General features: G+C 71.2%; 1 protein-coding gene across 9 annotated transcripts in view; it reads right to left on the bottom strand.

Annotated features, from left to right (window-relative positions):
* SIPA1L3 (signal induced proliferation associated 1 like 3) overlaps positions 1–14,575 on the bottom strand; it is a 109,691-nt gene that overhangs the window by 14,505 nt on the left and 80,611 nt on the right. For 8 of the 9 annotated variants that reach the window (XM_075915486.2, XM_075915484.2, XM_075915488.2 and 5 more), the window contains 9 exons: positions 11,957–12,145; positions 11,558–11,732; positions 11,330–11,433; positions 9,829–9,986; positions 8,820–9,396; positions 7,423–7,697; positions 4,896–5,147; positions 1,413–1,553; positions 184–293 (listed from right to left, as the gene is read on the bottom strand). In XM_075915486.2, coding sequence (XP_075771601.2) covers positions 184–293; positions 1,413–1,553; positions 4,896–5,147; positions 7,423–7,697; positions 8,820–9,396; positions 9,829–9,986; positions 11,330–11,433; positions 11,558–11,732; positions 11,957–12,145 — 1,981 coding nt within the window. The remainder of the gene's footprint in view (positions 1–183; positions 294–1,412; positions 1,554–4,895; positions 5,148–7,422; positions 7,698–8,819; positions 9,397–9,828; positions 9,987–11,329; positions 11,434–11,557; positions 11,733–11,956; positions 12,146–14,575) is intronic. The other variant, XM_075915493.2, reaches the window with a different exon arrangement.

Genomic DNA, 14,575 nt, shown 5'->3' with positions numbered 1-14,575 from the left:
TCCCCAGCCCCAGCTATCCCTTCGCCCGCCAGGCCCAGCCGGCGTCAGAGGCCAGACGCTACTGCCCACCCAGGAGGTTGGGGAGTTTAGCCCCACGTCCAGGGGAGACGGAGGGCTCCGTTCCAGCTTGCCATGGCTTTGCCCCAGGGCTGTTCCAGGGCGCCTGGCGCTGGGCTGGCTTACCTGGCTTGTGTCTCTCCATGGCGCTCTCCTGGCTGGGCTTGGCGCCGGGGGTCACTTCGGGGCGGCAGTGCTGCTCGCAGGGCGGCGTGGGGCGCGGGGCGGCTGCATACCTGCGGAGGGAGCGGGGAGCGTGACGGTGGGAGCCGGCAAACCCATGCTGTTAAGAGAAGCCTGTGTTCTCATTAGCAGGTTTTTTAAAGCCAGGATCCAGGCTCGGGCGGGGAGGGGGAGAGGGAGGGGGAGGGGGAGGGCTGCCAGATGAGTAAGAAGCAGAATGTGCAATTAGAGAGCGGGCGCGCAGGCACCAGGACGGAGCCGGGGGGAATGGGCGAGCCAGGACACAGCCGGGGAGCGCAGGCAAGGCCAGCGGGCGCCGAGCTCAGCGGGGCAGGGACGGGGGACCAGGCCTTGCCCGGGGCCGCGGCAGCAAGAGGCCAGCGGGGAGCGCGGAAGCCCCCGGCTGGGCCGAGCAAGCCCAGACCCACGCAGGGGAGGATGGCTCCGGGCCGGGGAGAGGGCACTCTGCCGAGCTCTCCGCCGACCAGATCCCTCGCGGCCCTTCCCTGCCACCGGGCCCACGCCCCTGGGGTCACGTGCACGTGCTGGGAGGCGCTGCACTGGGGCAGGAAGGATCCATTTCCCTCCCGGGGCCAGGCTGCACGCAGGACGGGGGCAGCAGCTCACCGCTACGGGGACCCGTTGCAGAAAGCAGGACTGGTGAGTCAGCCCCCGCTGGCCTGCCAGGGAGCCCCAGGAAAGACAATGAGACTTCCAGCACCCCAAGCAGCCTCTGGCAAGGACCAGCCCCAGGGACTGTCCCCCGGCTGGATCCTGGGGTCCCCAGCGCCCCCCCCACCAGCCCCATGGGTCCCTAGCGAGATCACAGCTATCCAGAGCCAATGCTACCAGCTGACCCACATGCCATCAGGAACACTCCTCCCCCGCTAGCCAGATGCGGGCTCTTGGCTCCAGTCTTGGCGCGGGCACCAGCCGCTGGCGAGGCCTCTGCTGAGCTCCAGCTGCACCCAGCCAGCCCAGAGCACCCCGGAGGCCACGGTCTTTCCAGGGAGGCGGAGACTGGCTGACCCCTCCCGCCGACCCACCAAGGGGAAGAGGCCGTGTTACCTGTCGGCACTCGAGGGACCCCGCGGCTTGCAAACGCCAAGCCACGAGCCACCCCGGGCTGAGTCCCCCACAGGGCCCCGGGATGGGGCAGGCCCTTGGCCTACCTCTCTGGGGACGGCTTGTAGCGGGCGTACGCCGTTCCTCCCGAGCCCGGCGTGGAGAAGCTGCCAGAGGGCTGGCGGTAGGGCTGGGCTCTCTCGGGGCCCGCCGGGGCAGCGTGTGGCGTCTCCGGGAAGCTAACCGGCCTGGTTCAAAGGGACGGCCGCAGAAAAAGAAAGGTCCGGTCAAAGGTCCGGAGCCAGAACGCCCCAAGGACCCTGCCCAGCTGTAATCCCCACGGCCCAGGCCCGGCAGATCACAAGCAAGGCAAGTCCTGGGCCAAGGGGGCAGCAGCGGAGCTGGCCATGGGGCGGGCGGTCTGCCCGGTGAGCGGCAGGTGACTTCCCCCGACCCCAGTGGCGCTGAGCGACACTGCTGGGGCCCTCCCTGCGCTGCAAGCCGCCCCCCGCCCCGCTCGCACTCCCTGCTCTCCGCCGATACGGCTGCCCCAGGGCCCGGCTGTGCCGCTGGCTGGCTGGAGAGCAGCTCGGCGTGGGGTGTGTAAGGCAGGGGGAGGACACGGCCCCGCCCACACGCCGCCCCAGTGCCCTCTCCCTCCCCCGGTGCTCTCAGGCTGGGGAGGCTGTGGCGAGCGCACGCCCGCTCCCCTCCCCGTGTCTGGAAGGGGGGAGTACATGCACAGCGCAGCACCTCGCATCCTGGGGTGGGGCTAGCAGGGGGGCGGGGCCGGGGGCGGGGCCAGGGGCTTGCCCATGCTGCCCGGGGCATTTCACTGGAAGGGAGCGGGAATGCAGAAGGCTTGTGGCTGATTGCCTGGAGGGGCCTGAGATGCCCCCTGGGCCTGGCTCATCCCTCGTGCTCCACGGAGGGGGATCAGAGGCTGCTGCACCGACTCCAAACGGCAGGTCCCACAGGGTCCCCCACGCCCAGTGCAAGGGGCGGACTTCCACCGTCTCCTGCCGGGAGCGAGCCCTCCAGGCCCTGCTTCCGCTGCCTGCTCCTCCCCGCGGGACCCCCGAGACCGACGGCTGCCCCGCAGCCCTGAGGGGCGCACGAGCCAGGTCCGAGAGCCTCACGCGGACCGCAGGGTCGAGCCCCTGGGCTCCCGCTCTGCTCAGCCCCACGCACAGGTCACCTGGGCCTCACGCCACTGCCATCCCTCCCGGCTCCCTGCCGCTCGGCCCGCGCCCGCCTCCATCCCTCCCGGCTCCCTGCTGCTCGGCCCGCGCCCGCCTCCATCCCTCCCGGCTCCCTGCTGCTCGGCCCGCGCCCGCCTCCATCCCTCCCGGCTCCCCGCCGCTCGGCCCGCGCCCGCCTCCATCCCTCCCGGCTCCCTGCCCCCCGCCACTCGGCCCGCGCCCGCCTCCATCCCTCCCGGCTGCCCGCCCCCCGCCACTCGGCCCGCGCCCGCCTCCATCCCTCCCGGCTGCCCGCCCCCCGCCACTCGGCCCGCGCCCGCCTCCATCCCTCCCGGCTGCCCGCCCCCCGCCGCTCGGCCCGCGCCCGCCTCCATCCCTCCCGGCTCCCTGCCCCCCGCCGCTTGGCCCGCGCCCGCCTCCATCCCTCCCGGCTGCCCGCCCCCTGCCGCTCGGCCCGCGCCCGCCTCCATCCCTCCCGGCTCCCTGCCCCCCGCCGCTTGGCCCGCGCCCGCCTCCATCCCTCCCGGCTGCCCGCCCCCTGCCGCTCGGCCCGCGCCCGCCTCCATCCCTCCCGGCTCCCTGCCCCCTGCCGCTCGGCCCGCGCCCGCCTCCATCCCTCCCGGCTCCCTGCCGCTCGGCCCGCGCCCGCCTCCATCCCTCCCGGCTCCCTGCCGCTCGGCCCGCGCCCGCCTCCATCCCTCCCGGCTCCCCGCCGCTCGGCCCGCGCCCGCCTCCATCCCTCCCGGCTCCCCGCCGCTCGGCCCGCGCCCGCCTCCATCCCTCCCGGCTCCCCGCCGCTCGGCCCGCGCCCGCCTCCATCCCTCCCGGCTCCCCGCCGCTCGGCCCGCGCCCGCCTCCATCCCTCCCGGCTCCCCGCCCCCCGCCACTCGGCCCGCGCCCGCCTCCATCCCTCCCGGCTCCCTGCCGCTCGGCCCGCGCCCGCCTCCATCCCTCCCGGCTCCCTGCTGCTCGGCCCGCGCCCGCCTCCATCCCTCCCGGCTCCCTGCCGCTCGGCCCGCGCCCGCCTCCATCCCTCCCGGCTCCCCGCCGCTCGGCCCGCGCCCGCCTCCATCCCTCCCGGCTCCCCGCCGCTCGGCCCGCGCCCGCCTCCATCCCTCCCGGCTCCCCGCCGCTCGGCCCGCGCCCGCCTCCATCCCTCCCGGCTCCCCGCCGCTCGGCCCGCGCCCGCCTCCATCCCTCCCGGCTCCCCGCCCCCCGCCACTCGGCCCGCGCCCGCCTCCATCCCTCCCGGCTCCCTGCCGCTCGGCCCGCGCCCGCCTCCATCCCTCCCGGCTCCCTGCTGCTCGGCCCGCGCCCGCCTCCATCCCTCCCGGCTCCCTGCCCCCCGCCGCTTGGCCCGCGCCCGCCTCCATCCCTCCCGGCTGCCCGCCCCCTGCCGCTCGGCCCGCGCCCGCCTCCATCCCTCCCGGCTCCCTGCCGCTCGGCCCGCGCCCGCCTCCATCCCTCCCGGCTCCCTGCCGCTCGGCCCGCGCCCGCCTCCATCCCTCCCGGCTCCCTGCCGCTCGGCCCGCGCCCGCCTCCATCCCTCCCGGCTCCCTGCCGCTCGGCCCGCGCCCGCCTCCATCCCTCCCGGCTCCCCGCCGCTCGGCCCGCGCCCGCCTCCATCCCTCCCGGCTCCCTGCCCCCCGGCCCGCGCCCGCCTCCATCCCTCCCGGCTCCCTGCCGCTCGGCCCGCGCCCGCCTCCATCCCTCCCGGCTCCCTGCCCCCCGGCCCGCGCCCGCCTCCATCCCTCCCGGCTCCCTGTCGCTCGGCCCGCACCCGCCTCCATCCCTCCCGGCTCCCTGCCCCCCGCCGCTCGGCCCGCGCCCACCCCCATCCCTCCCCGCCCCCCGCCACTCGGCCCGCGCCCGCCTCCATCCCTCCCGGCTCCCTGCCGCTCGGCCCGCGCCCACCTCCATCCCTCCCCGCCCCCCGCCGCTCGGCCCGCGCCCGCCTCCATCCCTCCCGGCTCCCTGCCGCTCGGCCCGCGCCCGCCTCCATCCCTCCCGGCTCCCTGCCCCCCGCCGCTCGGCCCGCGCCCGCCTCCATCCCTCCCGGCTGCCCGCCCCCTGCCGCTCGGCCCGCGCCCGCCTCCATCCCTCCCGGCTCCCTGCCCCCCGCCGCTCGGCCCGCGCCCACCCCCATCCCTCCCCGCCCCCCGCCGCTCGGCCCGCGCCCGCCTCCATCCCTCCCGGCTGCCCGCCCCCCGCCGCTTGGCCCGCGCCCACCCCCATCCCTCCCCGCCCCCCGCCGCTCGGCCTGCGCCCGCCTCCACCCCTCCCAGCTCCCTGCCCCCCGCCCCCAACCCTCCCGGCTCCCCGCCCCCCGGCCTGCGCCCCACCCCCATCCCTCCCCGCCCCCCGCCGCTCGGCCCGCGCCCGCCTCACCTCTTGCTGTGCAGGGGCTGCGGCTCGCGGTACGGGACGATGGCGCTCGCTTTGGGGGGCCTCGTGAGGGACTGGGCGTGGCCCGGGGGCGGGGGCTCCGCCCACTTGGCGGCCTGGGAGGAGTTGTGCGAGGCCGGCCCACTCCACTGCCAGGCCGAGTTGCTGCGGTACGGGGGTCGATGCCCCGCGGCCCCGCTCTCCGGCTCCGCCTTGTGCTCCATGCTGCTCATGTCGAAGGACTCGGCCCAGCCCCTGGGAAGCAAACGGCAGGCGTTGGGGCTGGCTCGCGAGGGGACAGGAGCCCCGGGGGTCAGAGGCCCGGCTCCGGGGCAGGGCGGGGCTGCCTTCCCCACACTGGCTCAGCCTGCTCCTTCGCACTCCAGCCTATCAGCGGCAGCATCTCCCTGCTGGTGGCGAGGAGGATGCAGAGGCAGCCGGCACGGAGGAGGTGACCTACTTAGCCACATGTGGGGAAAAGCGGGACGCAGGAGCCTAGAGGCAGACGGGCAAAGCCCCGCTCGCGGCAGCGCTGCCTGGGCCAGGCTCGGGAAAGGCCACCAGCCCCGGGCAGAGTCACAGCTCCCTGGCGCTCGCAGCCCGGGCAGGCAGAGCCCCCGCTCAGCTCGGGTCAGCGGCCTGCCGCCCCGGCCCACGGCCCTGCCGCCAAAAGGCTCCTGAGCATCCCATTGCTGCAGAGGCCAAACGGCGCCCGGAGCGATTCCTGGCCCCACGCTCCGGCTAGGCACGCGGAGCCCTCAGCCGCTGGCCCCGCGCAGGCCTGGCAGGGAGCAAGGAAATGCCAGCGCAAAGCGCCCGGCCCAAGGGCAGGGCCAGAGCCTGGAGCAGGAAAGGGCTCCTGAGCCCTTCGAGCCGGGGCACAGAACCAAGCCCCGGAGGAGAAAACTGGGCCCAGCCGCCTGCCCACAGGAGGCGCCTGGATGCCCGACGCGGCTTTCAGTTACCAGGAAGAGCATGTCCCACTGAATCCTTCCTACTGGGACGGGCAGGGACCTCGAGGGGTCAGCACGGCCTGTCCCCGGCCCCCACAGCAGGGCCAAGCACCGTCTAACCCAGCCCTGCTCTGAAATATCCCCAGGGATGGAGATTTAAACAGCCTCTCTGGGCAACTTAGCCCAGTGTTTCACCCCCCTGGCAGGCAGGAAGTCTTCCCTCATGTCCAACAACCTCCCTGGCTGCAGTGTGAGCCCCTTGCTGCTTGGCCTGTCCTCAGAGGCCGAGGGGAACAATGTTTCCCCCTCCACCTTGTGACACACTTTTAGTACTTGAAAGCCGCTGGCATGTCCCCTCAGTCTGCTCCTTCCCAAACTAACCAAGCCCCGTTCTGTCAGTCCGCCCTCCTAGCTCATGTTCTCTAGACCTTCCAGCATTGGTGTTGCTCTTCTCCGGACCCTGTCCAATTTCTCCCCAGCTTTCCTGAAATGCGGTGCCCAGAACGGGACCCAATCCGCCAGCGGAGGCCTCAGCGGGAGAGCGACTCCTCGCGCCGTGCTCACAGCGCTCCTGTCGACGTGGCCCAGAGGGAAGGGCCTGCGGGAAATGGCAGCAGGCTGGCAATGCCCAGGGTTCCGGACCACCCCGCTTCCTCCCCGAGGCCCCAAGGCTCCCTCCAGCCCCCTACGCAGACAGGGGAGTGAACCAACGGACGGGCGGTAAAATACACCGGGCCCCTCGACTCGATGGCTAAAACCTCTCGTGGCACAAAGACGTGAGCGTGCAGCACCAGCGCGCTGAGACCACGGCCACGTGCCAGCTCTCGCTCACCGCACTGGGCGGTGCTGAACAGCAGCGCGGCAGGCGGGCGCTGCGGTGCGGGCCAGGAGAGCCACGCTGCAAGTCCCCGCTGCTGTTCCCAGTGCCTCTGCCTCCCCAGCGCTGGCAGGCCCCATGAGACTCGGGGGCTGGCCCCAGTGACTTCGTGCGCCTGACACCGGCCGCTCCAGCCAGGCCGAGCGCTAGGACAGAACCAATTTCACCCAGCTCCCCCCTAGCTGTGGCCCTTATGCTACCTGTGTCCTGCCCTAAGACTTCAGCCTTCCAGCTGCGGAGCAGAAAACACGGCTCCCAACCCTGCACTCCAAGGGCCCCCGCTCCGATGCGGAGCTCGGCCCACAGCTGGGCTGGGGTTTGGGAGAAGCCTGCAAGCGTCAGTGTCTTGACTTGCCCTGCGGAGCCCCAGGGCAGGCGCGGTGCGGAAGTCACAGCGCTGAGAGCTGCAAGGGCCACATGCAGATCTGTTCACAAACAGGCCCAAGGCCGACGAGCGAGCAACGCCCGGCGGGGACGCAGCTTGGGGTGCAAAGCTCCTGCTGCACAGATGGCCAGGGCCCTGGCCCCATCTTCCCTGGCCCCACAGCCAGCTGCCTAGCAGCAAGGGGGCCCAGGCTGGGCCCTGAACTCGCATCACCTGCAGCCTCCACAGCGGCTCCCTCTGGAGCAGAGGGCCCCAGGGCAGTGAGCCCAGCTGGGCTGCGAGCGCTGCTGCAGCCGGCGCCCAAAGCCGGGGTACCTGCGAGGGACGCCGTCCTCGTGGGGCGGGATGATGACCACTTTCACCGTGACGGACGTCCGCAGCAAGTCAATCATCTGGTCGTGGGAGAGCGTCACCACGGCCACCTTGCAGATCTCCACCAGCCGGCTGCCCTGCCGGAGCCCCGCCTGCCACGCGAAGCCGTAGTCCTCCACCTCCGCCACCGTCCCGTCGTACTTCACGTGGAAGCCGAGCTGGCCCAGCCCGTTCCTGCGCAGCGTCATGTCCACCGTCTCGCAGCCCGAGGTCATGACCTGCGCAGGCACGGAGCAGCCATCACCGCGGGCGATCAGGGACCCGCTGCGTGGCGGGCAGCCGTGGCTGAACTAGCCCGGGGCCTCGGCACGCCCCTGGTGCCGGCGTCCCCCTGCTGGCCCCCGCCCCCGGACGCCGCTCACAGGACGGACGCAGCAGCCTGCCGGTCTCGGCCGGCTCTGCTCCCTGCACACGCCCTTCCTCCCAGCCAACCAGGCTCGAGAAAGCGAACAGCAAGAGCCCCTGGGAGCCAGGCAGCTCCGCGGAGAGCAGCTGGTTCACCGTGGGCAGCCTCCAAGCACAGCGCCTGCTGCCAGCGTCCCTCGGCTGCGCTTGGCATTTCCCTTCTGCTGCCAGGAGCCTGCTGGGCCCCCCGGCGCCCCCATGTGGGAGAAGGGAGGCGGCCCCATGGAGCAGAAGCCCCGGGCAGATGGCCTGGCCCTGGTGTGACTGACTGGCTCCGCCCCACTCACCGCCCAGGCGCACGAATACGAATGGCAACGCCATGAGCCGCAGACGGTCCCTCGGAACCCTGGAGTCACCTGGTCCCATGTGAGACCTGCAGCCGGTAACCTCCTGCCTGTACCACTGGGGCAGCAGCCAGGGCACCTGGGGTCCATCCCCTGGGCTCTGGGGGTTGGAGCAGGGGGACTCCTGGGTTCTTTCCCAGGCTCTGGGGGGGGGATCTGGGGGTTGGAGCAGGGGGACTCCTGGGTTCTTTCCCAGGCTCTGGGAGAGGGGGGGTCTGGGGGTTGGAGCAGGGGGACTCCTGGGTTCTTTCCCAGGCTCTGGGAGGGGGGGGGTCTGGGGGTTGGAGCAGGGGGACTCCTGGGTTTTTTCCCAGGCTCTGGGAGGGGGGGGGGGCTGGGGGTTGGTGCAGGGGGACTGGGTGCCGAGAGTCCTCAGGTCCATCCCCCAGCTTGGAGGGGGGAGCAGTGGTGAGAGCGGAGGAGCCCGGACTCCCGGGTTCTCTTCCCGTCTGACAGTGGCCTGGTGGCTCCTTGGAGCGTCTGTCTCGTCAGTGGGCCGGGGGGCTGTTCGGGCAGGGACTATCTGCGCAGCACCCCGCGCCCTGGGGCCCCAGGCCAGGAGAGCCCCACCCTCACCAGCTCTGCTCCTACCTTGAGTCGCTGCACAATCTCCTGGATGGCTTCGGGGCTGCCATCCACGGCCCGGATGAAGACGTGGTCCCCTCGCCCGTAGAAGACCTTGAGGGCGAGGGCCTCGGGCGTCCAGCCGATCACGTCCCCGCAGAAGCAGTTGAACACCACCTCCTTGGTGCGGAGGTCCAAGAGGACGAGGAACTCGTTGGAGATGCCCAAGACGCACTCCACCTCGGCCCCCTGCGCGAAGTCCTGGGCGGCCACGCGCCAGGCGATGGCGCCGGTGCTGTGCTGCTCTGCCCCTGGCCGCGCCTTCCCCTTCTCCTTCCTCTTGGAGGCCAGGGAGATGAGGTTGAACTTCCCCGTGGAGTCGATGGGCGTGCTGGTGCTGCAGTTCTCCGCCAGGTCCTTCAGGTACTCCTGCCGGGTGCGCGTCGCCATGGTGTGGAACTTGTCCGACTTGTGGGCGGCGTTCTCCGCGTTGATCACCTTGGCCAGCAAGAAGTCTCGGAAGACGTCCGACTTGCGGAAGGTGACGCCGCTGGGGATGGGGGGCCCGAACGGCGGCGCGTCTTTGGATCTGCTCACAGCCACACTGGAAACAAAGGGCAGGGGGAGACTGCTCAGACGAGCTTCTAGCACAGCCGCTGCAGGGCACGGCTCTTCCCTGACGGCCTTGGGCTTCACCATCGGCTCGGGAGTTCGGTGCCCCCGAGGAAGGTGCCGCGCGGAGCATGGGAGGCTGGCACCAGCCACAAGGAGCCTCCATGTCTGGCACCGACTCGCTTGGCCCGGCCTGCTTGAAAACCCGCTCGGACTGCCCAGCTTCCCCGCCCTCTGCCTGTGCCACGAGCCAGCGCAGAACAGCCACTGACCCCGACTGCCTGTAGGATTCATCCCTTGTACCCCAGAGTCAGCCCTGCAAACACGGGCAGAGGCCCCAGGGGTCTCCCCGGGGGAACCGGCCTCCTTCCGCCCCGGCGTGCGGGCTCAGAACCCAGCTGGCAGTGGGAGAGGCTCGGCGTACCTATAGCAAACGTTGTCAGTGCAGGGGCTGTGGGCGCGGACGACGATGAAGACGTGCTGGAAGTGGGAGCGGATGTTCTGGGGCGTGAAAGGCAGGGCTCCCGGCTCTTGGAAGATGATTGTGACGATGTCGTTCCCTATGTGCCGCTTGCGTAGGAGCTACCGAGGTAAGACGAGAGGGGTGAGTGCCGGAGGGCCGGAGGGGCAGGGAAGCAGAGCCCGAGCCGCTGGTAGCAGTATGGAGAGCAGGCTGCCCCTTCCTCTCCGGAACCAGCAGCCCCCCGGGAACGTTCCTGCGAGCGAGGGGGCCAGGACTCTGCAGGGCCAGTGCCGTAACCGTGGCTGGCTTGGGGGAGCTCCAGTGGGGAGCCCGGCTGGATTCCAGCCCCGAGTGCCCAGGGTGCAGGTCCTTTGCAGACAGGAGCGGAGCATGGAGACTCACTGGCCAGGACAATGGGGCGCCTGGCTCCAAGTCCAGCCCCAGACTGTCCCCCCAGCCCAGGTGTGACGTGGGGGGTTCCCCGCGCTGTAACCCGGGTTCCCCACGCTGTGAGGTGTGACTCCCACAGACTCCCCCACATGCAGGGCTGACTTATCCACAGTGCCTAGGGCCCACGATGCTTTTAGGGGCCCAGGAAAACGTTTGAATTTCTTTTAAAATCAGAAGAAAAAAAATGAACTTTTAGGGTCGAAGAAAACGTTTTAATTTTTTTCTCACATCAGAAAAAACCCACATTTTTAGGGCCCATGAAAATCTATTAACTTTTGCCTAAAAGAGAAAAAAAATAAAATGTTGACGTATTTAAAGTTATATCAAAAATAATCTTTTTTTTTTTACGGAGGCAAAAGTGCCTAGGGCCCACCAAAGCCATAATGCGGCCCTGCCCACATGTGGATTGGCCCAGACACCTCGTCCCAACCTGGGCAGAGAACAAGGCTCTTCCCAGAGAAGGAGACAAAGGAAGGGGGGCAGAGACCGACACCTGGCTGGGGTCAGGGCCTGGGAGCTGGAAAACCAGAGAGCGCAGACTAAGCCGAGTGGACCCCACCCCAAGGGGTGTACGGCTGCCAGCCCGACTCCGTGTGTCCACATCACAGCTGGGCCGGGCTGTGTCCTGGAGAACCCCTCTGTTCTACTGGCTGGCGGGGTCTCATCTTGGTGCAGGATCGGAGGGGGGGGGGGGTCCGCACACACCAGGTCGCTAGCATCAGGATCCCAGCTGCTATTTGCCAGCAGGCACAGACCCAGGTTCTCTGCCACAGACTCCCCCACGTCCTTGGGCAAGTCACTCCGTCCGGCTGTGCCTCCGTTCCCGCCAGTCCAGCGGGGACAACAGCACCGCCCTCCCTCCCAGGCTGTTTGAACAGCAGGGCCGCGTCTCCTCCCTCCCTCCTCTCCGGGATCCCGGCGCAGGCCGCCTGCGACCCGAACCTGGGACATGCACGGGCCCCGTTAGCAGAACAGGGCAGCGCGATGGACCCGGTTACCCCGCAGCGCTTACCTGCTGCCTGTTGTTGAGCGTGTAGGGGAGCATGGTGGAGACGTGGAACATGATCTCGTAGTCCTGATACGTGGTGTACAGAGAGTGGGTGCCGGTGGAGTCGGCTGCGGAGCGGGGCAAGAGAAGAGCCTCCGTGAGGGGGGAGCCGGCCCAAGCGCCCTGCGGGCCCCTTGCCCCGGCTGCGCAGAACGCTGGGTCCACCCACCGCGGCCTGCGCCCCGCACTCACTCTTGGTGTCCAGCTGGGCGGCGTACTTGCCGAAGGCTTTCAGGCAGACCTTCTCCCCAAGGAGGGCGAGGAACTCTTCGAACGCCGGCCCCGCCTCCTCGTTGTTGTACATCTCCTCCTCGGAGCTCTGGCCTGCCTTGCAGTACAGGATCCCCACCTTGTGCTTCCGGCAGAGCTGGGGGGCGGGAACCGCCGTGAGAGCCTGCCCGCCCTCCCGCCGACCTGGCCGAGCTCAGCACCCAGCGGGCAAAAGGGGCCGAGGTGATTTAGGAGCACGCGTCCCATCTGAAAGGCAACGGAGCCCCCAGACCAGCTTTCTCCCTTTGCAGCCTGGCTGCTAACGGCTGCAGACCGAGCCCCTCGCCCAGCCGAGCGCCGCGCCGCCCGCACACGACTCACCCCCTGCTCGTCCAGTTTCAGGAGCTGCTCCGGGACTTTGGGCGTGTTCACTGCCAGCCGCAGACAGTGGATGCTCAGCTCGGGCAGCACGTGCTCCAGCACGTCCTTCAGGGGCAGGCCTCGCAGCGTCCCGTGCTTGGCGGTGCTGGGAATCGCGTCCTCCAGGATGGACCCTCGCAGGGTTACGAGCTGCACCCAAGCACAGGGACGGGGGTTAGAACCCATGGCTCAACGGGCCGATAGTTTGCTGGGGGCCAATGTGGCTCGGTGCGCAGCCCCGGCCACCGGACTCCGGCTAGGAGCCACGCTGCTCTGAACAGGGCAGGAGGCCGGGGCTTTTAGGCAGACCTGGGACAGGGGGGGCGGGGGGGCTTTGCTCCGGGAGGCCTAGAGCGAGCTACGCCCGCATCCGACGCCAGCCTCTCGGCTCACCAGTCTCTCGTGGGAGAAGGGGGCATTCTCGGCGCAGGAGGCAGGGCAGCGGCACGGTCTCCACATATGCGGGCCCACCAATAACGCCACGGCTCCGCATTCGGCACATGCGCCATTTGTACAAGGGGAGCGTCACTAAAGCCACCGACTGCACCATGGCCCCCGGCCTGGGTCAGGCCCCTCTGCAGTCCCAGGTCAGGCGCTGCCCGGCCCCTAGCTGAGATCAGCCCCCCCCCCCGTCCCAGGTCAGGCGCTGCCCGGCCCCTAGCTGAGATCAGCCCCCCCCCCCCCCCCGTCCCAGGTCAGGCGCTGCCCGGCCCCTAGCTGAGATCAGCCCCCCCCCCGTCCCGGCGCTGCCCGGCCCCTAGCTGAGATCAGCCCCCCCCCGTCCCGGCGCTGCCCGGCCCCTAGCTGAGATCAGCCCCCCCCCCCCCCGTCCCAGGTCAGGCGCTGCCCGGCCCCTAGCTGAGATCAGCCCCCCCCCCCCGTCCCAGGTCAGGCGCTGCCCGGCCCCTAGCTGAGATCAGCCCCCCCCCCCGTCCCAGGTCAGGCGCTGCCCGGCCCCTAGCTGAGATCAGCCCCCCCCCCTCCCCCGTCCCAGGTCAGGCGCTGCCCGGCCCCTAGCTGAGATCAGCCCCCCCCCCCCCCGTCCCAGGTCAGGCGCTGCCCGGCCCCTAGCTGAGATCAGCCCCCCCCACCCCCGTCCCAGGTCAGGCGCTGCCCGGCCCCTAGCTGAGATCAGCCCCCCCCCCCCCGTCCCAGGTCAGGCGCTGCCCGGCCCCTAGCTGAGATCAGCCCCCCCCCCCCCAGGTCAGGCGCTGCCCGGCCCCTAGCTGAGATCAGCCCCCCCCCCCCGTCCCAGGTCAGGCGCTGCCCGGCCCCTAGCTGAGATCAGCCCCCCCCCCCCCGTCCCAGGTCAGGCGCTGCCCGGCCCCTAGCTGAGATCAGCCCCCCCCCCCCCCCGTCCCAGGTCAGGCGCTGCCCGGCCCCTAGCTGAGATCAGCCCCCCCCCCCGCCCCCGTCCCAGGTCAGGCGCTGCCCGGCCCCTAGCTGAGATCAGCCACCCCCCCCACCCCAGGTCAGGTGCTGCCCGGCCCCTAGCTGAGATCAGCCCCCCCCCCCCTCCCCTCCAGGTCAGGTGCTGCCCGGCCCCTAGCTGAGATCAGCCCCCCCCCCCCCCCCCTCCAGGTCAGGTGCTGCCCGGCCCCTAGCTGAGATCAGCCCCCCCCCCCCCAGGTCAGGCGCTGCCCGGCCCCTAGCTGAGATCAGCCCCCCCCCCCCCAGGTCAGGCGCTGCCCGGCCCCTAGCTGAGATCAGCCCCCCCCCCCCCCCCCCCCGTCCCAGGTCAGGCGCTGCCCGGCCCCAGCTGTCTGAATACACAAAAGTGCACACGCTGGGAGGAAGGAAGGGCCAACGCTCCCGCCCCACAGACGGGGAAACCGAGGCCCACAGAGACCAGCGACACGCCCACGGTCAGACAGGAGGCTCCCGATTCCACTTGGACCCTCTCCCCACAGAGGCCCCCTCCCCCGACCCCACCGGCGCTCGCCTGCCGGCCTGGCCCAAAGGCGGTGACGGCCCCTCGCCTGTGCCACCAGGCCAGCCCCTTGCTCGCTCCAGGGGCCTCGTCACTGCACCGAGCGCCCGCTGGGGACCCGCCTCGCAGCGCTGACGCCGGCCCTGGCAGGAGCCTGCGGGCACCGGGGGGCACCGGGCTCACAGGATCCCCAGGGCCCCTGAACCGGCCCAGCTGCGGCCTGTTCTCCCTGCAAAGGTGCCCTCTGCTGGGGGACAGCCAGAGTGCGGGGCAAGGAGTCAGCCGGCAACGCAGGACCCCCGGGTGTCCGCACACTCGCTCTCCACGCCGGGCTCTGGTGCCCAGGCTACAGCACCCCACCCCAGAGCCCTCGGGCCCCGGTGCAGCCGGCCCTGCAGGAGGCTGGCTTGGCGCCCTCCCAGGCTCGGCGCACAGCGAGCACAGGACGGGTGGCCTTGGACCTGAGCGGCTGCCATAGGGAGAGGGGCCTGCCCGGTTCTACAGAGCGAGGTGCAGGCTGGCGGGGCCCTGCCCGGCCGCGGCGCGTTCCCATGGGGGCCGATCCGGGTTTGAACCCAGCGCCCGGCAAGCACGTGGGTCTCTGCGTTCGGGGGCTGTGCGGGCCCTACAGACTGGACCTGTCAAGCGGG

This window comes from Pelodiscus sinensis, chromosome 18 (assembly GCF_052426305.1).
Source record: "Pelodiscus sinensis isolate ZL-2025 chromosome 18, ASM5242630v1, whole genome shotgun sequence".
Lineage (NCBI taxonomy): Eukaryota > Metazoa > Chordata > Testudines > Trionychidae > Pelodiscus > Pelodiscus sinensis.
This window is presented reverse-complemented; position numbering and strand designations above follow the sequence as displayed.